Source organism: Mirounga angustirostris, unplaced genomic scaffold (assembly GCF_029215605.1).
Source record: "Mirounga angustirostris isolate CCGP_5_RB_7025 unplaced genomic scaffold, mMirAng1.0.hap1 SCAF_2, whole genome shotgun sequence".
Taxonomy (NCBI): Eukaryota; Metazoa; Chordata; class Mammalia; order Carnivora; family Phocidae; genus Mirounga; species Mirounga angustirostris.
Window position 1 is genome coordinate 70,321,263 of NW_026991710.1, and position 22,423 is coordinate 70,343,685.

At 36.8% G+C, this 22,423-nt stretch overlaps 1 protein-coding gene and 1 non-coding gene across 2 annotated transcripts; both read left to right on the forward strand.

Annotated features, from left to right (window-relative positions):
- Positions 1-17,414: 17,414 nt before the first annotated feature.
- Positions 17,415-22,210, forward strand: DSPP (dentin sialophosphoprotein). The gene is made up of 4 exons (XM_045881766.1): positions 17,415-17,465; positions 18,606-18,692; positions 19,035-20,018; positions 20,705-22,210. Exons 1-4 carry the CDS (start codon positions 17,415-17,417, stop codon positions 22,208-22,210), a joined length of 2,628 nt encoding a protein of 875 aa, XP_045737722.1.
- LOC123849104 (U6 spliceosomal RNA) lies at positions 17,716-17,823 on the forward strand. Its single transcript, XR_006791945.1, has one exon. It is a non-coding gene; the product is annotated as a U6 spliceosomal RNA (small nuclear RNA).
- Positions 22,211-22,423: the final 213 nt, after the last annotated feature.

The following is a 22,423-nucleotide window of genomic DNA, read 5'->3' on the forward strand; positions in this document are numbered from 1 at the left end:
ACCAACCACCTGCGATATTCTGTTTGTAGAGATCCAGATCTTCTTACATCTCAGGCTGGTTTCGTGGGTGCTCAGAGTGGTCTGGTAGGTATCTAGCTCAATTCTGGGGACCAGTTGAAATAGGGTCCCCTACTCCTCCGCCATCTTTCCTTTCCCCCGAATATGTATTTTTCATATGTAGGAAAAGACTGTTCTTTGGCCAAAGCCCCAAATCATTAACAAGCAACCATCATTAATTAGTGATAACAGATCGTACACATGCTCTGAAAATCAGCCAATCAGCAATAGCCTCACTCCATGCTTCTGAAAGTTACTAAATCAATGATAGCCCAAGCTTCACAAAGTCAGCCAATGACAAACCCACACTTCTGGACACACAGCCAATCTGCAGGTGCCTCATTCTAGTGACCACACTAGCACATCTGCAAATCCACCAATGCCTAGAAGTCCAGGCTTCCCATAACATTAATTAATACTGTGCCTTACAAGTAAAGATCTTCCTTGCAAGCAGGGAGTTTTTATTTTTTATGTCAGATATTGAGTTCAGTTTATTGTTGTTCACAAGTCTGTAGCACTTTAAACAGTTCAGCCTCTATTGAGAGTTAGTTATGAGTTCTAACTTGTGAGTGGCAAATACACTATCATGACTCTGACATTATCAAATTCAATTTTTTCAATTCTTGCTGTGGTTGTTCTTTAATCTGAGTATATTTGAACTCCAAAATGCTGAAACACAAGTATAAATTTTGTGATAAGTTTTCTGAAGAGTGAATATTTATTAAATGAGGAAAAAGTCCTTTGGAAACTCTCTGTGCAGTTCCCAACTGTGGATTTAATATAAAAAATGGTGAAAAGTCTGATATAAACTAGTATATAATAATAACTAAACAACCTATGCCAAAGTTATGAAACATTCAAATGAGGAAAATAAAATAAGCACAGTGAAGTTGTTATGGCTTTCCACAGTGGATATCATCACTAATTTTCAGTTCAAATGACTGTTAGGATGTCCTGCTACCAGAAAGAATATCCAATGGAAAAAAGTGTCTTCAACAAATGGTATTGGGAAAACCAGACAACAACATGCAGAAGAATGAAACTATACCACTTTCTTACAGCATACACAAAATTAAATTCAAAATGGATGAAAGACCTAAATGTGAGACAGGAATCCATCAAAATCCTAGAGAATATGGGCAACAACCTCTTTGACATCAGCCATAGCAACTTCTTACTATACGCATCTCCAGAGGCAAGGGAAACAAAACCAAAAATGAACTATTGGGACTTCATCAAGATAAAAAACACAGCAAAGGAAACAGTCAACAAAACTAAAAGGCAACCTCTGGAATGGGAAAAGATATTTGCAAATGACATATCTGATAAAGAGTTAGTATCCCAAATCTGTAAAGAACCTATCAAACTCAACACCCAAAAACCAAATAATCCAGTTAAGATGTGGGCAGAAGATATGAATAAACATTTTTCCAAAGAAGACATACAAATGGCCAATAGACATATGAAAAAATACTCCACATCATTTGGCATCAGGGAAATACAAATCAAAACCACAATGACATACCACCTCAACCAGTCAGAATGGCTAAAATCAACAAGTCTGGAACTGACATGTTGGTGAGGATGCAGAGAAAGAGGAACCCTCTTACACTATTGGTGGGAATGCAAACTGGTGCAGCCACTCTGGAAAACAGTATGGAGGTTCCTCAAAAAGTTAAAAATAGAACTACCTTATGACCCAGCAAATGCACTACTAGATATTTATCCAAAGGATACAAAAATACTTATTCAAAGGGGCACATGCATCCTGATGTTTATAGCAGCATTATCAACTAGCGAAATCATGTAAAGAGCCCAAATGTCCATTTATTAATGAATGGATAAAAAAGTTGTGGCATGGGGCGCCTGGGTGGCTCAGTCATTAAGCGTCTGCCTTTGGCTCAGGTCATGACCCCGGGGTCCTGGGATTGAGCCCCACATCGGGCTCCCTGCTCAGTGGCAAGCCTGCTTCTCCCTCTCCCACTCCCCCTGCTTGTGTTCCCTCTCTCACTGTGTCTCTCTCTGTCAAATAAATAAATAAAATCTTAAAAAAAAAAAGTTGTGGCATACACACACACACACACACACACACATATGAATATTACTCAGCCATCAAAAAGAATGAAATCTTGCCATTTGGAACAACGTATTATGCAAAGTGAAATAAGTCAATCAGAGAAAGACAGATACCATATGATTTGTCATATGTGGAATTTAAGAAACAGAACAGAGGCACCTGGGTGGCTAAGTCGGTTAAGGATATGCCTTTGGCTTAGGTCATGATCCCAGGGTCCTGGGATTGAGCCCTGCATTGGGCTCCCTGCTCATCAGGGAGCCTGCTTCTCCCTCTCCCTCTGCCGCTCCCCCCTGCTTGTGCTTGCTCTCGTTCTCTCTCTGTGTCAAATAAATAAAGTCCTTAAAAACAACAACAACAACAACAGATGAACACAAGGGAAAGAAAAAAAAAGGGGGAGGCAAACTATAACAGACTCTTAACTATAGAGAACAAACTAAAGGTAGCTGGAAGGGAAATGGGTGGGGGGATAGGCTAAATGGGTGATGGGTATTAAGGAGGGCACTTGTTATAATGAGCACTGGGTATTAGGGATGAATCACTAATTCTACTCCTGAAACTAGTATCACACTATATGTTAACTAACTAAAATTTAAATTAAAACTTGAAACATTAAAAAAGAAGAGAATGTGCTGCTACCAGAAGTATTTTCTGATCCCAAAATTACAAGCAAATTATTAAGATAAAATCTACTGCAGTAATAAAATATGTAATAGTTCCATGTACTGTTAGAGAGCTTATCAAAGGCATAATGCCTTACCTTTTTATAACATAACTACAGATGCAAGTAATCATAATGTGGAAAACATGTTCCTTTTACTTGTGTAATACTTGTCTCATGAGAAAGTATTACTTATAAAGCTACCGGTAGTAAAATCTCTTCCAGATAAGACTTCAAAGGGGTTCTATAATAGAAGTCAGATTTAATGAGAAAAATTATACTGCTTTTGGTGATAATATAAATACAAATTTGGGTGGATATATACAAGAAAGTACAGACAGTGTTTATTCAAAGTTGAAGAAATATAAAGGGAAGATGTTGGCTGTCCTGCTATATTCTACATAATGTTGCTCAAACAGCATCTAATGTCCTTTCTACTGACATTGAAGTCGTTGCCATGAAATTGTTCTCCAGTTTCAGTGTTTATGCTTTTCAAATTGAGCAGTTAAAAGATTTTTGTGAGAACTATAAGAAAGAAAAATTAATCCCACATACAACTGCACCAAAAAGAATAAAATACCAAGGAATAAATGTAACCAAGGAGATGAAAGACCTGTACTTAGAAGACTATATGACATTAATGAAAGAAATTGAAGAAGACACAAATAAATGAACAGATATTCTGTTCTCATGGATTGGAAGAATTAATACTGTTAAAATATCTATACTGCCCAAAGCAATCCACAAATTCAATGTCATCTCTACCAAAATTCTAATGGATGTTTCACAGAAATGGAACAAACAATCCTAAAATTTGTATGGAACAACAGAAGACCTCAAATAGCCAAAGCCATCTTGAGAAAGAACTAAGCTGGAGGCATCACACTCCTTAATTTCATGCTATGTTACAAAGCTACAGTGATCAAAACAGTATGATATTGCCATTAATACAAACACTTAGATCAACGGAACAGAAATAGAGAGCCCAGAAATAAAACCATGCATATATAGTCAGTTAATTTATGAGAAAAGAACCAAAAATACATAGTTGGAAAAGGCAGTCTCTTCAACAGTTAGCACTGGGGAAGCTGCACAGGGACATATAAAAGAATGAAGGTGGATCACTAATCTTACACCATACACCAAAATTAACTCAAAATGGATTAAAGACTTGAATGTAAGACCTGAAATCATAATACTCCTGGAAGAAAGCATAGGCAGTAAGCTCCTTGATATAGGTCTTGGCAAAGACTTTTGGATCTGACACTAAAAACAAAAGCAACAAAAGCAAAAATAAATAAATGGGACCACAATAAACTAAAAAGCTTCTACATAGCAAACTATCAACAAAATGAAAGGCAACCTACTGAATGGGAAAAACTATTTGCAAATCATATATCTGATAAGGGGTTAATATCCAAGATATATAAAGAACTCAGTTTACTCAACAGCAAATAAATAGATAGATAGGTAGATAGATAGATAGATAGATAGATAGATATAGATAGATAGATAATTGATTAAGAAATGAACAGAAGATCTGAATAGATATTTTTTCAAAAAAGACATATGGATGGCCAACAGGTACATGAAAGGATGCTCAACATCATTAACCATTAGGGAAATGTAAATCAAAACCACAGTGAGATATCACCTCACACCTATCAGAATGGCTAGTATCAAAAAGATAAGAAAGAAAGTGTTTTGAGGATGTGGAGAAAAGAAACCCTCTTGCACTGTTGGTGGGAATGTAAGAAGTAAAGCCTCTATGGAAAACACTATGGAGGTTCCTCAAAAAATTAAAATAAAACTACCATATGATCCAGCAATTCTACTTCTGTGTACTTAGCTGAAGAAAACAAAAACACTAACTCAAAAAGATATATGCACTCCCATGTTCATTGCAGCATTACTTAGTCAAGATATTAAAACAATCTAAGTGTCCTATTCCGGTAATTCTAATTGATGGATGAATGGGTAAAGAAAGTATGCTATCTATATATATAATGGAATATTATGCAACCATTAAAAAGAAGGAAATCTTGCCATTTGTGACAGCATGAATGGACATTAAGGGCATTATGATAAGAGAAATAAGTCAGACAGAGAAAGGCAACATATTATCTTACTCTTATATAAATAAAACAAAACAAAACAAACATACTAAACTAAACTCATAAATGCAGAGAAGAGACAAGTGGTTGTCAGAGGCAGGAGGCAGGAGGGGGATAGGCAAAATGAGTGAAGGGGATCAAAAAGTACAAACTTCTGGTAATCATGTATAGCATAGTGACTATAGTTAATATGCATATTTGAAAGTTGCTACGAGAGTAGATCTTAAAAGTTCTCATTTTAAAAAATGTGTACAGTGATAGCCAATGCTGTTTGTTATATTATTAAAAAACAGAAACAACCTAAATGCCCATCAGTAGGGGACAAGATGAATGAAGAATGATATACTTATATGATTAAATAACTATATAGCACTTAAAAAGGAATGAACTCGAACTCTACATATCAACATGGATAGATAAAAAATAAATAATTGAAAAAAAAAGACAACTATAGTCACTAATATGTTTTTGGTCCTTATAGTTTTACCTTATCCAAATGTTGTATGAATGAAATTGTACAATATGTAGTCTCCTCTCCAGCTTCTTTCACTTTGCTTAATACATTTGAGATTTATTCATATTGTTGCAGAGAGCAGTAGTTCCTTTCCATTGTTCATATATTTTGCCTAATATTTTATTGGGCTGTTATGTATGTAACACTGCTTTAAAAAATAAAGGTCGGGGCGCCTGGGTGGCTCAGTCGTTAAGCGTCTGCCTTTGGCTCAGGTCATGATCCCAGCGTCCTGGGATCGAGCCCCACATCGGGCTCCCTACTCAGCGGGAAGCCTGCTTCTCCCTCTCCCACTCCCCCTGCTTGTGTTCCCTCTCTCACTGTCTCTCTCTCCGTCAAATAAATAAATAAATATCTTTAAAAAATAAAGGTCTAGGAAGACTTTTTCAAAAAATATTTGTGTGATATTGTTGACATTCAGCAGTCTTCAGGTCTCTTGGATTCAGAATCCATTGGCTCTCTTGAAAAGTCATTTGAGAAATCCTCAGTTTATCTGAAGCACTTAAATCCTACTTTAATTCTGAAGAAAAGACTCCCAAATTAAAATAATCCATTGAGTGAAGCCTACTTATTTCTTGATTGTAATTTTCAATTATCTCTTTAGTAATGGGATTACGCAGATAGAAGAGAAAACAGTGTTATTGGAGTCCCCCAACCCTCAAAGAAAATTGTGGAATGTGTTAAAGAATTACAGAAAAATTCATCCCTTTAAGTGTCAAGACTGTTCTTAAGAGGGATATTATGAAGAAGATAAGAAGTTCTGACTTGAAATGGATTCTTATAATGGCACTTGTCATTACTATTTTGTTATATGATATAATCCCTTGAAGGATTTGATTCTTTTATATGGATGTTTCTAAATACTCTTCTGGCATGGGAGCAATTTGGAATCATCATGTGCGGTGTTGAAGAAAGGAACAAACACTGACAGCAATGCTTTTGTTAGTGGACAACATTTTAAAAAGTCATTGATCAAGAGATGGAATATAATTTTGAAGACTACAAAACTAAGTTATACAGTGGAAGATGGTATTATGTGCTTCAATAAACTAAATTTGAAAAGTGATTTATGCCAGTACATACCAGTTCATAATACTAATATTGATTGTGTTTTTCCATTAATGAATGTTCAGTGAACTAAAAAGGAAAGAATTTTCTACAGACCACTGTGTGGAAGCTATGTCACAATGTAAATTAAACATAGACTATCATGAAAAATTTTATAAGTAAATTTTGCAAGATAAGTAACTGCTAAGGGGAGCCAAATCATGAGGGAAATATAATTAAAGAAAGATGTAATTTAGATATTTTTATAATTATTTCAGATAAACAACAAATATTTTAGTACAAGTATGTCCCATGCAACATTTTTCTTTTATCTCAATGTACATTAGCACAGGTAATTAGAAATCACTCAAATTTAACTGGGCATTCTGTATTTTCATTTGCTAAGTCTGGCAACCCTAGATTGGATTCTATAAGCAGATATAAGGCTGCTCTCCAGGTGGTCATTTTGTGATTTTTTTTCTTTGCAGGAAAGACAATCAGAAATCTGAAGAGAATCAATGGTCTCACACTCTGGCACAAGCATTCATAAGCCATACTAGGTTGCAGGTAATCCCCAATCTCATATCCTACCACCTCCCAGACCAGTTTAGAGGAGAAAAACAAACTAGGACTATACTGTAGAATTGTTTAGATAAAGCTGCCACAACTGAACTTCTCTGAATCCGAGCAGCTACTGCAGGGTATAATAGAGCTCTTCTAAGATTGGTTGTACCACCTTTGGCTACCATTCATATATCAGCAAATTTGTAAAGAAAAGCATTGGGCTAAGGCTCCATGAAGGACAGAGGTAATTTGCTCCTAAGGAGCCTCCAGTTTTCAAACCATCAGTGGTTTTTTGCCAATTACCTATTATGTAACAGACTTCGCATGTCTTACCTATAGTATTTTTATTTTATTAACATATTATTTATATATAAACTTTGTGGCATAAATTCATTAATAAAAACATGTTCATAAATTATTCTTTTAACTAAAGCAATCTCTTAATATCTTACAGATTTTTTTTTAAAGATTTTATTTATTTATTTGAGAGAGAGAATGAGAGGGGGGAGGGTCAGAGAGAGAGGCAGACTCCCTGCTGAGCAGGGAGCCCGACGTGGGACTCGATCCCAGGACTCCAGGATCATGACCTGAGCCGAAGGCAGTCGCTTAACCAACTGAGCCACCCAGGCGCCCAATATCTTACAGATTTTTTATTGAAGTATAATTGACATACAATGTTATATTAGTTTCAGGCATATAACATAGTGATTCAACAGTTCTATACATTATTCAGTGCTCACCACAATAAGTGCAGTCACCTTCTGTCACAATACAACATTATTATGATATTTTTTAAGGTATAAGTGTTTTCATTTTATTTTTAAAAGTTTTAATTTAAATTCCAGTTAGTTAACGTGCAAGGTATTATCAGTCTCAGGTGTGCAATATAGTGATTCAACACTTCCATACAACACCTGGTGCTCATCACAACAAGTGTGCTCCTTAATCCCCATCACCTATTTAACCCATTACCCTATCCACCTCCCCTCTGGTAACCATCAGTTTATTCTCTATAGTTAAGAATCTGTTTCTTGGTTTGCTTCTCTCTTTTTCCTTTTTTTCCCTTTGCTCCTTTGTATTGTTTCTTAAATTCCACATATGAGTGAAATCATATGGTATTTGTCTTTCTCTGATTTATTTCACTTAGCATAATGCTCTCTAACTCCAACCATATTGTTGCAAATGGCAAGATTTCATTCTTTTTGATGGCTAAATAATATTCCATTATATATATATCACATCTTCTTTATTCCTCAGTCTATGGATACTTGGACTGTTTCCATAATTTGGCTATTGTAGATAATGCTGCTATAAACATCAGGATGCATGTATCCCTTTGAATTAGTATTTCTGTATTGTTTAGGTAAATACCTAGTAGTGGTCAATTAATCTTTGACAAAGCAAGAAAGAATATCCAATGGGAAAAAGACTGTCTCTTCAACAAATGGTGTTGGGAAAACTTGACAGCAACATGCAGAAAAATGAAACTGGACCACTTTCTTATACCATACACAAAAATAAACTAAATAAAAAAAAAGGATTAAAGACCTAAATGTGAGACCTGAAACCAGTCCCAGAAGAAAGCACAGGCAGTAACCTCTTTGACATCAGCCAAAACAACTTCTTCCTAGATATGTCTCCTGAGGCAAGGGAAACACATACAAAAATAAACTATTGGGACTTCATCAAGATAAAAAGCTTCTGCACAGCAAAGGAGACAATCAACAAAACTAAAAGGCAACCCACAGAATAGGAGAAGATATTTGCAAATTGACATATCTGGTAAAGTGTTAGTATCCAAAATATATAAAGAACATAAAACTCAACACCCTAAAAACTAATAATCCAATTAAAAATGGGCAGAAGACATGAATGGACATTTTTCCAAAGAAGACATACAGATGGCCAACAGACACATGAAAAGACGCTCAGCATCACTGATCATCACTGAAATACAAATCAAAACTAAAATGAGATATTACCTCACACCTGTCAGAATGACTAAAATCAACAACACAAGAAACAAACAGGTGTTGGCAAGGTTGTGAGAAAGGGGAACCATCCTTTTCTGTTGGTGGAAATGCAAACTGGTGCAGTCACTCAGTAAAACAGTATGGAGGTTCCTCAAAAAGTTAAAAATAAAATTACCCTACGATATTATTGATTATACTGCATGCTATACTTTTCATCTTCATGACTTTTATTTTATAACAAAGTTTGTATCTCTAAATCCCCTTTATCTATTTTGCCCATCCCCCCACCCACCTCTGGCAACCACCAATTTGTTCTCTGTATTTAAGAGTCTGTTCTTTTGTTTGTCTCTGTTTGTTCATTTGTTTTGTTCTTAAATTCCAATTATGAATGAAATCATATGATATTTGTCTTTGATTTGATTTACTTAGCACTGTACCCTCTAGGTCCATCCATGTTGTCACAAATGGCCAAATTTCATTCTTTTTTATGGCTAATATTCTGTTGTGTATATATACCACATCTTCCTTATCCATTCATCTATGGATGGATACTTGGATTGCTTCTGTATCTTAGCTATTGTAAATAATGTTGCAATAAATATAGGGGTGCATATATCTTTTTGAATTACTGTTTTCATTTTCTTTGGGTAAATATCCAGTAGTGGAATTACTATCATGTGGTAATTCTATTTTTAATTTTTTGAGGAACCTCCATACTGTTTTCCACAGTGGTTGCACCAATTTACATTCCCACCAACAGTGCCCAAGGGTTCCTTTTCTCCACCTCTTGCCAACACTTGTTATTTCTTGTCTTCTTGATACTAGCCATTCTGACAAGCGGGTGGTAGTATCTCATTGTGGTTTAGATTTGCATTTCCCTGATGATTGGTGATGTTGAGCATCTTTTCATGTGTCTGTTGGGCATCTGGATGTCTTCTTTAGAAAACTGTCTATTCAGTTTCTCTGCCCATTTTAAAATTGGATTCTTTGTGTTGTGTAAATTCTTTACATATGTTGGATATTAACCCCTTATCCAATATATCATTTGCAAATATCTTCTCCTATTCAGTAGGTTGCCTTTTTGTTTTGTTGATGGTTTCCTTTGTGCGAAAGCTTTTTATTTTGTTGTAGTCCCAATAGTTTAATTTTGCTTTTTTTTTTCCTTGCTGGAAGAGACATATCTAAAAAAATGTTTCTACAGCTGAAAACTATAGTTGTATCTTAAAACTTAATATTGTATCAATTGCCAACTGCACTGGTCTGCCCACACAGAGAACCCCTACTCAGGTCGCTTATGCTGGTTTCTGAACCAGCTTGACTTAATTTAAAATAATTTGATTTGGAAGATTCTCTCTATGTCTATACTTCTATTGCTATTCTTGCCTTAGTTTTTTTTTTTTCTTACTTCCACCTTTTTTTTTTTAAAGATTTTATTTATTTATTTGAGAGAGAGAATGAGAGAGAGAGAGCACATGAGAGGGGGAGGGTCAGAGGGAGAAGCAGACCCCCTGCTGAGCAAGGAGCCCGATACGGGACTCGATCCCAGGACTCCAGGATCATGACCTGAGCCGAAGGCAGTTGCTCAACCAACTGAGCCACCCAGGCGCCCCACCTTTTTTTTTTTAATGTTCAACTAGCCAACATACAGTACTTGCCTTGGTTTTGACATTTGCCTCAGCTATGGTTTATACAAATTTAAGAAAACAGGAAGGCAGATAGTTCAAAGTCATGGTTGTAGAATATCCACCAGGTTAAGCCTTCCATTCCAAACTCTTGGGAATAGAATAACAATCCTAATTAAGGGTTTTTAGATAACCTGCTTAGTTACTAAAATGTGTAGCTCTCTGAGCCCAGATCTTAACTTTTAATTAATTGTTTGGTTTCCACAATAAATTGGGGTTTATGCTTCTCTTTGGGAAGCCCTTATTAAAGCCACAGTTTTAACTTCTCAATTTACAGGATTTGAAATGTGTTAATTACTTTTTCCCCTAACAACCTTACTGAGGTATCACCCACACACAATCAACTGTATATATTTAAAGTGTACATTTGGTAAGTTCTGACATATGTATATACCTATGAAACCATCACCACAATTAAGATAGTAAAAAATATCCATCAAAATTTCCTCATGACCCTTTATAATCCCTTCCTCCCTTCCTTCCACCTTTTCCCCTGGTCCATGAAGCCACTGATCTATTTTCTTTTACTATAAAGTGTATGGTAGACAGAATTTTAAGATGACCTCTAATGACCCTCATGCTTATATAATCCCTTCTCCTTTGAGTGTGAGGAGAAAGTATAAATATGATGATGAATCATTTCTATGATTATGTCTCATTATGTGGCAAAAGGGATTTGGCAAATATAATTACGGTTACTAATCAGTTGATCTTAAGGCAAAGAGATTATTTGGATGAGGTTAACCTCATCCTTCTGCCGTCTTAGCAAAAGTCAAAGGTACAGAAAGGATTATGTGGAAAGATCTGGGGATATGACTGAGTGAACTCTTGTGAAATCTATAGAAGACTTCTTAAAAAATTTGTATCAGTGGAGATGCTGACAGCTTAGATTAGAAGTGGCAGAGAGAGTATGAAATGAAGAAAGGCAGCTGGGGGAAAGTTTTTAACTATGAACTTAACTTCTTTAATAGATATGGGGCTATTCAAGTTATCTATTTCTTCTTGAGTGAGGCTTGGTGTTTTCAAGGCATCTATCCATTTCTATAGTTGTTGAATATATTACTGGCAAAAGTTGTTCATAATATTCCCTTTTTATCTTTTAATGTCTATAGAATCTGTAGATTTCCCCTCTCTCATTTCTTATATTGATGATTATGTCTTCTGTCATATTACTCTGATTAATCTGACTAGAGTCTTATAAATTTTAGTGAACTTCTCAAAAATCCAGCTCTTGGTTTCATTGATTTTCTCTATTGTTTTTTTCTATTTTGTTGATTTCAGTTCTGATTTTTATTAATTCCTTTCTTTTACTTAATTTGAATTTAATTTTTATTTATTTATTTTTAAAGATTTTATCTATTCATTTGAGAGAGAGACACACAGAGAGAGCAGAAGCAGAAGGAGAGGCAGAGGGAGAAGGAGAAGCAGACTCCCCACTAAGTTGGGAGCTCGGACGTGGGGCTCCATCCCAGGACCTGGAGATAGTGACCTGAGCCGAAGGCAGATGTTTAACCATCTGAGCCACCCAGGCACCCCTGAATTTAAATTTTAAAAAAATTTTTGTAATTACTTAAGGTGGAAGCCATAGTCATTGTTTTAAGAACTTTTTCTTTTCTAACATAGGCATTTAGTGCTATTAATTTCCCCATAAGAAGTGCTTCAGTGACATCCTGCAAATTTTGATAAGTTGTTGTTTTCATTTTTTAATCCAATATATTTTGAATTTCTCTTTGGTTTCCTCTTGTACCCATTGGTTATTTAGAAATATGTAATTTAGCTTCCAAATATTTGGGTTTTCCCGAGATCTTTCTGATATTGATTTCTTTTTTTTCTGTTATTGACTTCTAATTTAATTCTTTTGTGGTCAGTAAGCCATTAATTTTATTGAGATTTTTTGGGGGGCCTAGAATATGGTCTATCTTGGTAAATATTCCACCTGCATTAGAAAAGAATGTCTATTCTGCTGTAGTTGGATGAAGTGTTCAATAAATGTCAAATTAGATCAAGTTGGCTGATACTTTTTATTTTTTTAATTTTTTAAAAAGATTTTTATTTATTTATTTGACAGAAAGAGACCACAGCAAGAGAGGGAACACAAGCAGGGGGAGTAGAAGAGGGAGAAGCAGCCCGATGCGGGGCTTCATCCCAGGACCCTGGGATCATGACCTGAGCCGAAGGCAGACGCTTAATGACTGAGCCATCCAGGCGCCCCTATTTCTTTTTAAATCTTTTTATCTGCAATGATTTTCTGCCTACTAGTTCTATCAATTATTGACATATTATTAATTTAAATGAAATGAAAAGGAAGACAGGTTTAGTTCATTAATCTCCCCTGGTGTCTTGTGTGAGTGAAGGTGTAAAGTTGCTCCCAGGAGTGACTTAGGACTCCTTAAAATTTGGTGAGGCCCTTTAAGGCAACCACATAAACATGCTGTCTAAACAAAAACAAAATGCTTGCTAATGAAAACACAGCTTCATGGCAAATTATCTTTCCATTCCCTTCATTCTTCTTCAATCTTACTGTATTCCCTGTAATAGTTCTATATATAAATTCTGAAGTTTCCACTGTTGGGTAGTGGTATATTAGTGCTTTTATGGGGTTCACATCCTTTGGTATTATAATATAAAAAAAAAGCTTGAAATATTCTTGAAAGTTCTGAAGAAGTACATGGAGAGACATAGATTGTCAAGTTTTTGAATACACAAATTGGACAAATGGTTTAGGGATTACCTGCATTATTGCATACATCTGGGGTTCAGGAGAATGGTAAGTTCAGGGTAGCAAAACTTTCTGCTAAAAATACTGTCTGGTTTTCTATTTTGTCCCTCACAGTTGACACAAATAACAGAGATAATTGAGAGCTAAATCAATTGTCTGTATGCACTTTTGCACATCTAGGAATTATTTCTTACAATAACTTTTGGCATTTTGAATATCTTTTTTTTTTTTAATTATTTGACAGAGAGAGACACAGTGAGAGAGGGAACACAAGCAGGGGGAGTGGGAGAGGGAGAAGCAGCTTCCCACCAAGCAGGGAGCCCGATGTGGGGCTTGATCCCAGGACCCTGAGATCATGACCTGAGCCGAAGGCAGACGCTTAACAACTGAGCCACCCAGGTGCCCCTTGAATATCTATTTTTAAAGTTCAGTTTGAATACTACTAAACTGATACATTTTTAAGCCTCACATGACTGTTTATTTAGGTCAGAGAGATTTCATGCGCGTTACTATTTATATATCCTAAAGACCCCTCAGGCAATGTCAGGCTGTTGCCTGTGGACAGTTTCTTGAATTATAGCACAGAAACTTTAATACCTACCTCAGGAATGATAGGAGTCTTAAATAGGCAGTCATATTTACTAAAGAAACATAGAGTTTTCTTAGATTGTCAACCTTAGTTAAGACAAGAAATGTCGGGGTGATAGAGTTTAAGTGGCTCTTTTCAGATATGCTACACTGATTCTCTATATTTAAGATGCAAAACAGCCTTACAGGAGCTATTTAATTAAGTGAAAGTAAGTCTAGTCCCTTGGAACCGAATAGTTCAGTGAGCAAATACATGTCAGTATGTGAAGGAAGTGGGGGAAGTTACTATGTGCTTCATAGACATGGTGACACTTTATAACCCCATTATCAGGGATCCTAAACAGTGATTGGTTGAGAAAATGATCAAACTGAGTTTAAATTTCAGCAGGTACAAAATTGTCATGCAAAAGTCCAGGACAGTGAGCCTCTCTCAGTCTTCAAAGCGAAAGATGAGAAATCCTGGATTTTCAAAGTCCCTTTGAAGGCTTTTAAGGTAAGATGAAACATCTTCTTTACTCAGAACCAACTGATTCTTGTAGAAATTTTAATTTCAGAGAAGAAGCTGACTTGATTTTAAGAAGTGAATAACCCTTATGATTAGATTTTTTTCCTTCTCTTTTGACTTGGCAAATCAAGACTACGTGTTTAAAAGATAACAGAAAATTATATGGTAAGGGATGCTAATTCCATCTAGCAAAATATTGGATCACTGAAGAACAGGAATTTTTTTTTTACAGCCACTATGTTAAAATATCAGTTGCTAATAGGAAAAGTATATGTAAGATGAAGCAAATATTGTAAATCTAAAATATTAACGAAATGAGTGATTAAGAATATTTTACACATAATTCACGATAGCTCCATTACTGTTATTTTTTATCTACAAAGACCATCTTTAAGAATCTTGAATCTAGTTAAAGACATTTTTTAGCCTTACCATTGCAATATAAGATGTGATGGCATTTAATAAAAAAGTAAAGAAACAAAGAGTAACAATAGTGACATTTAAATACTGACTCAGGAAATAAACATGGATTTGGGAATTTTATTCAACACATTATGGTACATTTACTTCAAAGTCTGGCTAATCCACTCAGAGTTAAGCTCCAAGGGTAGGGCTCATATCTACTTCCAGGGCTCAGTATCTGGTCCACATTTGGTCTTCAAATGTTGAATGAATGATTGCATCCCAGTTTACATTTGATTTTTTGGTCCCTGAAAAATCAACCTTCATCCTAAAAGATCAATTTTTTTTTTTTTTTTTTTTGCCTACTGACATGAAGGTTTTGAAAGCTAGAACAAAATAATTTTACTTAGGTTATCTGGAGATTCTGACCTCTATCACATATTTTTTCTGTTTCATGATATCATAACAGGTTTAGAAAATGAAAGAGGTTTCAGGCTGACAGAACTGGGGCTATTTCTATAACAATCTTTTGAGCTATTTACCTACCTGTGAATACAGTAGCAAGCATCATGGTGCATTGTGCAATTGTTCTGGAGTGGATAGGAAAGAGAACCAAAGTAGTCAGATTGCTGGATTGCAGTTTAGAACGGGATGTGTATAACCATGACCTTCACTACAGGTACATTTCTAGGATACCATGGTTACTCCAAATAAATGTAGACCAGCCTTTGGCAGAGTTTATGTAATAATTAGGTTTGGTACTGTAAAGTACCGTATAACCCCTGCTTACTAAGCAGCTGCCCTTCAACACCTATGCCCCAGAGTTCTGCATTATACTTGTCCTGAGGTCACTTCAGCTTCATTTTTAATCTATAGGATTTTTGAAGAAAGTCTAGCTATTCTTAGCTTTCTACTGAATAGCCATAAAAGTAAGCCTTTTTTTCCTCTCAGAAAACATGTCCTCTGTTCTGTGAGGAAATGCCAATAAAATTCTATGACAGTTGATATTCACTAAGATTTTATTATGTTTCCATTATCAACATTAAATTCAATCAAAGCTATTTTATGACATGCATTATTGTAATCTGTTAACTCAGTGGGAGTTCATGAAATAGGAGTAAACTCTTCCTTTCTGTGGTAATAGTATCATTACACCAAGAAATCCAATTTTCAGTAATAGCAATTTAAATTTTTGATTCACATGGACTATACAATGTCTATTCCAATGTATCAAAATATATATTATACCATTTCTGAATGTGAATTCTTTTTTTTTTTAAGATTTTATTTATTTATTTGACAGAGAGAGACACAGCGAGAGAGGGAACACAAGCAGGGGGAGTGGGAGAGGGAGAAGCAGGCCTCCCGTGGAGCAGGGAGCCCGATGTGGGGCTCGATCCCAGGACCCCGGGATCATGACCTGAGCAGAAGGCACATGCTTAATGACTGAGCCACCCAGGTGCCCCCTGAATGTGAATTCTAACAGGAATAAAGGATCATGTTTCTAGAAGCTCCACATAATAATTGCTATCATTTATAAAGGGATTGCTAAATACCCAGAACACTGCTAGTTATGCTTATAATAATACGTATTTATTCACCAACAATATTCATAAAACATCTCTTTCTGTACTATGTATTCAAATATAGTGATTACCAACACATTCTCCTAGGCTTCAGAGCTCTCAGTAGGTCAGAGGAACATAAAAGTAATCAGGCTATGCTAAAACAGTGCAGTATGCTACCAGTGAGGTTTACAGAAGCTGCTGGGTGTAAAAAGGCTAGAGACACCAAATGGCCTTTGACAAGGAGTCAGAGAATGCTTCTCAGAGAAGATTCTTCTGCTAAGGTAACTGGGATAATCCCAAAGTGTAGGTATTATTATCCCAGATGGAGGAAACAAAGGCTTAATAAAACTACTTAAATTTCTCAAGTTTACACATTAAGTAGCAGAGGTAGAACTTTAACTTGGTCTCTAAATCCAAACTTCATGTTCCTTCCACTAGCCGAGGCTCCTTGATGCTAGTAATTTCTTTCCTTTACAGTGTCCCACAGCCCACTTGTGCGGATTTGGGGTGGGGATGATAAATGATTCATCTTTCAGCGATAATCCTAGAATTAGTTAATACTTGATTAAAATTATTCAAAGGAAATGTTATCACCATTAAGAATAGCAAGACAAAGTTATGGTTGTGTCCTTTGTAACTACATGGCTGTGCCCCTTCATTGGCATAGGCAGAAAAAGTCTAGTTAGTTACTTCAGTGCTGAGCCTGATGATGCCCCCTGTACGTATCTGTGAGCACTCCATATAAAACAGATACAAAATGTGTTTCTTCTGTAACACTGAGTCTTGATAGCCTTCTTCTCATGTTGGATATACACTCCTTGCCCAGGAAAAAGTCAAATGCTAACTGACCAAAATAATACCTTACCATGATTATCATCTTTTGCTTTATAAGTGATTTTGTGCTGTCCTTTTTTCTTTAAAAACAGACTGATTAATATTCCTAAGGAAAATGAAGATAATTATATATTTTTGCATTTGGGCAGCAGCACGGGCTATTCCAGTAAGTATGTATTCCTCAGAAAATCTCCTCACTTTGTTATCTCTTTTAACCTAACATTAAATAATATATATTTCCTTAAGACTTTGAAGATAAGCTGGGCCTAAACATTTAGATTTGCATGAAAGACTTTACAAGATTTCTTTGGGGGTCTCAACAAACCCAAATATGCACTCCAATTCATGCTCCCATTCCTCTAACTGAAACTCATGTCTTGTCAGATGGATTATTACTTTTAAAATTTATTCAGATTGTGCTTGCTCTGGCAGCACACATACTAAAATTGTAATAATACAGAGAATATTAGCATGGTCCCTGCACAAGGATAACACACAAATTTTTAAAATTCATTCAGATTAATTTACATTTAATGCCCAAACGCCATGGAGACTTTAGCCATCTTTGCTCATGCCTTATGAATTTCATTATAATATCAATGAAACCTACATTTTAAAGGAAGTTTTCAAGGAATGAAAGTAGGAAAAAATAAGATTTTTTCAACATAGGAGAAAATGTTTCACTCAGATAATTATTTTTTTAATGTTCATTGAGAAAAATTTGGAATATACAGATAAACACCAACAGAGAAAAAATTAGGAAAATTAAACCATTTGTAACTATGTTACCCTGCTATGGGTAACATTTTGGCATGCTTTCATAATATCAAACAATTTGGTATTTATGCAGGTGAGAATTTTCTCAACTATTTCAAATGTACTCCTGAAGGACAGAAGTAGCAAATTACTTGGTTTTGTTTCTGCACTGGCTCAGGTGATACCTGCTATTTTCTTAGGGGTATGGCCAGGATTATACTTAAGGTGGGTCTTGTGCTAGTGTGGGAGGCTTGTACAGAAATACCAAAGGTCTATCTCCTCATTTTTATAAAAGACAATCCTCTTTGAGATAAATGGTCTGGTTAATACCAATAAAATTGGTAATACCATTGTGAAAAGTATCTCTCTGCCCAGTTTAAATTCTACATAAGCTGTGTAACAAGCTTTATTATATCATACTTTGGCCTTTGCATTATATATGTTTTCATTTAGAGAAAAATGCGTGTCTGTATGTATGCGTGCATGTGTGCATGCATGCATGTACACAAAATTAGAATGTTTTAAATTTCCAATATTTTCATTTTGGTAGGTTCCTCAAATCAAGCCATTGGAGAGACATGCTGTTGACAAATTTGTAAATTTAAATCTTCTAGAAAAAGCAAAAGTGCCAATACAGGTAGGTATAGGATATAAAATATGTTTCTAAGCTGTTTTTAAATTCTTTCTTTCTTTCTTTCTTTCTTTCTTTCTTTCTTTCTTTCTTTCTTTCTTTCTTTCTTTGAGAGAGAGAACATGAGAGAGAGCACGAGCAGGGGGAGGGACAGAGGGAGAAGCAGACTCCTCGCTGAGCAGGGACCCTGACATGGGGCTCCATCCCAGGACACTTAATCGACTGCGGCAGATGCTTAACTGACTGAGCCACCCAGATGCCCCTAAATTCTATTAACTTCCAGAAAATTGATGCTTATCTTTTCAGTTTGTTTTACTTCAATTATTTTGAATTGTTTCTCTTTTCCAGGATGAGTTAAATGCCAATGATACTACCAAAGAGAGTGGTGTCCCCCCTGAAAATGAAAGAGGAAGGCAACAATATACCAAAGATGATTACAAAGAAGAAAGAAATGGCTCTGAGTGGGCAGAAATAGGAGGGAAAAGTTCTTCTACACATTCCATGTTAGTAAATGACGAGGGGAATAGTGAGGATCAATATGGGGTCACAGGAAAACTAGAAACATATGGTTATAATGGGATACACGGAAAAGAAAGTAGCGCCACAACAAATGGCATCAGGGGACAAGTAAGTATCATCGACAATGCTGGAATAGCAAATGGGAGCAATATTAATAGAAATACTGATAATAATGTAAACAATGGAGGAGATGTTGGAGATGCAAGTCAGAGTGAGAATGCCACTGTTGTCCAAGAAGATGACCATCAAATAGCTGGAGGCAATAACAGCACAGGCCAAGAGGATGAAATAAACAGGAATTCCTGTAGAAATGAGGGTGATACAGGTGAAGAAACATCTCAGAGAGAAAATGAGAGAAATGGGAATCAGGAGGCAGGAGTAACACCAGGGGGTGGAGCTAACAATGAAGAAGATGATAATTCTGATGGGAATCCTAGTGGGAATGGAGCAGAGGAGGATGAAGATAAGGGCTCTGGTGATAATGAAGGTGAAGAAACAGGGAATGGAAAAGAGGACACTGATAATAGCAAGGGCCAAGAGGGTCAGCCTCATGGAAAAGATGACAATGATAATAGTTTAGGTCAAAATTCAATTAGTAGTGAAGATGATGATCCTGAAGACAAAGAAGATCCCCATGACATCAATGGAGACAACACCTCCAAAAGTGAGGAGGATTCTGATGGTATTTCCAAAGACAAAGATAGCCCAATAACAGAGGACACGCAAAAGCCCCATTACAGAGAAAACAAAGCTGTGGAAAAGAAAGTCACTGATGAATCAGAGCCAGGTGCTACTGGGAAGAGCCATGATAAGGTTAGTTTGTGAAGCTGATTTCTTTCAATGGCAGTTTAAATTCTCCCCCTCCATTCACTGATGGTAACACAAAAATAAATCATAATGAGCATTCATCTATTTGTGCACCTAAATTACTCAAATATTTAATGGGAAAGTTAGAGTCCTTATTAAACTCTGATACAGAACAATTTTAAGGAAGATTTTATTATTTATTTATTTATTTGAGAATGAGAGTGAGAGGGCACAAGTGTGGGGGGGGGGCGATACAGTAGAGGGAGAGGGAGAAGCAGGCTCCTCGCTGAGCAGGGAGCCTGATGTGGGGCTTGATCTCAGGACCCTGGGATTATGACCTGAGCCAAAGCCAGATACTTACTTAACTGACTAAGCCACACAGGTGCCCCCGGAACAATTCTAAAAACAGACATTTCTGAAAATTTGGTTACAATTCTATAATAACTGATACACCATGTAACTGTTCACACAAGTTCCTACTGACTAAAAATGTGGATGGGTTGTTATATAACCTAAACACTGGAGTTCTCTCAAGTGAATAAAGCACATTCTTACAAACAGAAGTTTATGAAGTACTGGAAGCTGAACTTCTGTTTCTCTGGTCACATTCCCCAGTCTGTCTTCCTCAGACCAATGCAATTTTGCAGCATACCATCCACTAACTAATCATTCTTTTCTCCATCTTTCCACAGGGAATAGAAATGGAAGGTCCCAGTAGTGGCAACAGAAACAATATTACCAAAGAAGATGGGAAATTCAGTGAAGATAAAGAGAGAAAAAGACAACAAGGAATGGTCATGAGCAAAGGAAATGTCAAGACACCAGGAGAGACTGACATACAAGGACCTGGTCAGAAATCAGAACCTGGAGATAAGGTTGCACACAGCAAAACAGGTAGTGACAGTAACAGTGATGGATATGACAGCTGTGAGTTTGATGACAAATCCATGCAAGGAGATGATCCCAACAGCAGTGAGGAATCTAATGGCAATGATGATGCTGATTCTGAAGGTGACAATGACAGCAATAGCCGAGGAGATAGTGGTTTTAACTCTGATGAACCAAAAGATAATGGCAATGACAGTGACTCAAATGGAGGAGGTGATAATGACAGTGATAGCACATCAGATGCTAATGATAGTGACAGTAATGACAATGGAAACAGGAGCGATGACAATGGCAAATCAGACAGCAATAGAGATAAATCAGGCAGTAGCAACAGCAGTGACAGCAGTGATAGCAGCAACAGCAGTGACAGTAGCGACAGCAGTGACAGAAGTGACAGTAACGACAGCAATGACAGTAGTGATAGCAGCGACAGCAGTGATAGCAGCAACAGCAGTGACAGTAGCGACAGCAGTGATAGGGACAGCAGTGACAGCAGTGAAAGTAGTGATAACAACGACAGTAGTGACAGCAGTGATAGCAGTGACAGCAGCAACAGCAGTGATAGCGACAGTAGTGACAGCAAGTCAGACAGTGATAGCAGTGACAGCGACAGCAGTGATAGCGACAGCAGTGACAGTAGTGACAGCAGCGACAGTAGTGACAGCAGCAACAGTGACAGTAAATCAGACAGCAGTGACAGCAGCAACAGCAAATCAGATAGTGACAGCAGTGACAGCGACAGCAGCGACAATGACAGTAAATCAGACAGCAGTGACAGCAGCAGCAGCAAATCAGATAGTAGTGACAGCAGTGACAGTGACAGCAGCGACAGCAGTGACAGCAGCAACAACAGCGACAGCAACAATGATAGCAGTGACAGCAGCGACAGCAGTGACAGTGACAGCAGTGACAGCAGTGACAGCGACAGTAGTGACAGCAGTGATAGCAGCGACAGTAACAGCAGTGATAGCAGCGACAGCAGCGACAGTGACAGCAGCGACAGCAGCGACAGCAGCGACAGCAGCGACAGTAGTGACAGTGACAGCAGCGACAGCAGTGACAGTGACAGCAGCGACAGCAGCGACAGCGACAGCAGCGACAGTGACAGCAGTGATAGCAGCAACAGCAGCGACAGTGACAGCAGCGACAGCAGTGATAGCAGCGACAGTAGCGACAGTGACAGCAGTGACAGTGCATCTGACAGTGATAAGAGTCACAGCAAGAGCAAGTCTGGTAATGGCAACAATGGAAGTGACAGTGAGAGTGAGAGTGAAGGCAGTGACAGTAATCACTCAACCAGTGATGATTAGAAAAGAAAAACCCACAAGATTTTTTTTTGGAGAAGTCTAGTGAATAACTGATAGGAAATGAAAATTTCCAAGACAGGAAAGAAAGGGGAGACATAAACAGAAGATGCCTACATTCATAGAAACAATGAGAGGAATAGTCAAATTGCCAGATTTGGAACCAAGTACCCACACCCTCAGGAAAGAATATGAATGCAGGACCTTTGGTATGTGCAT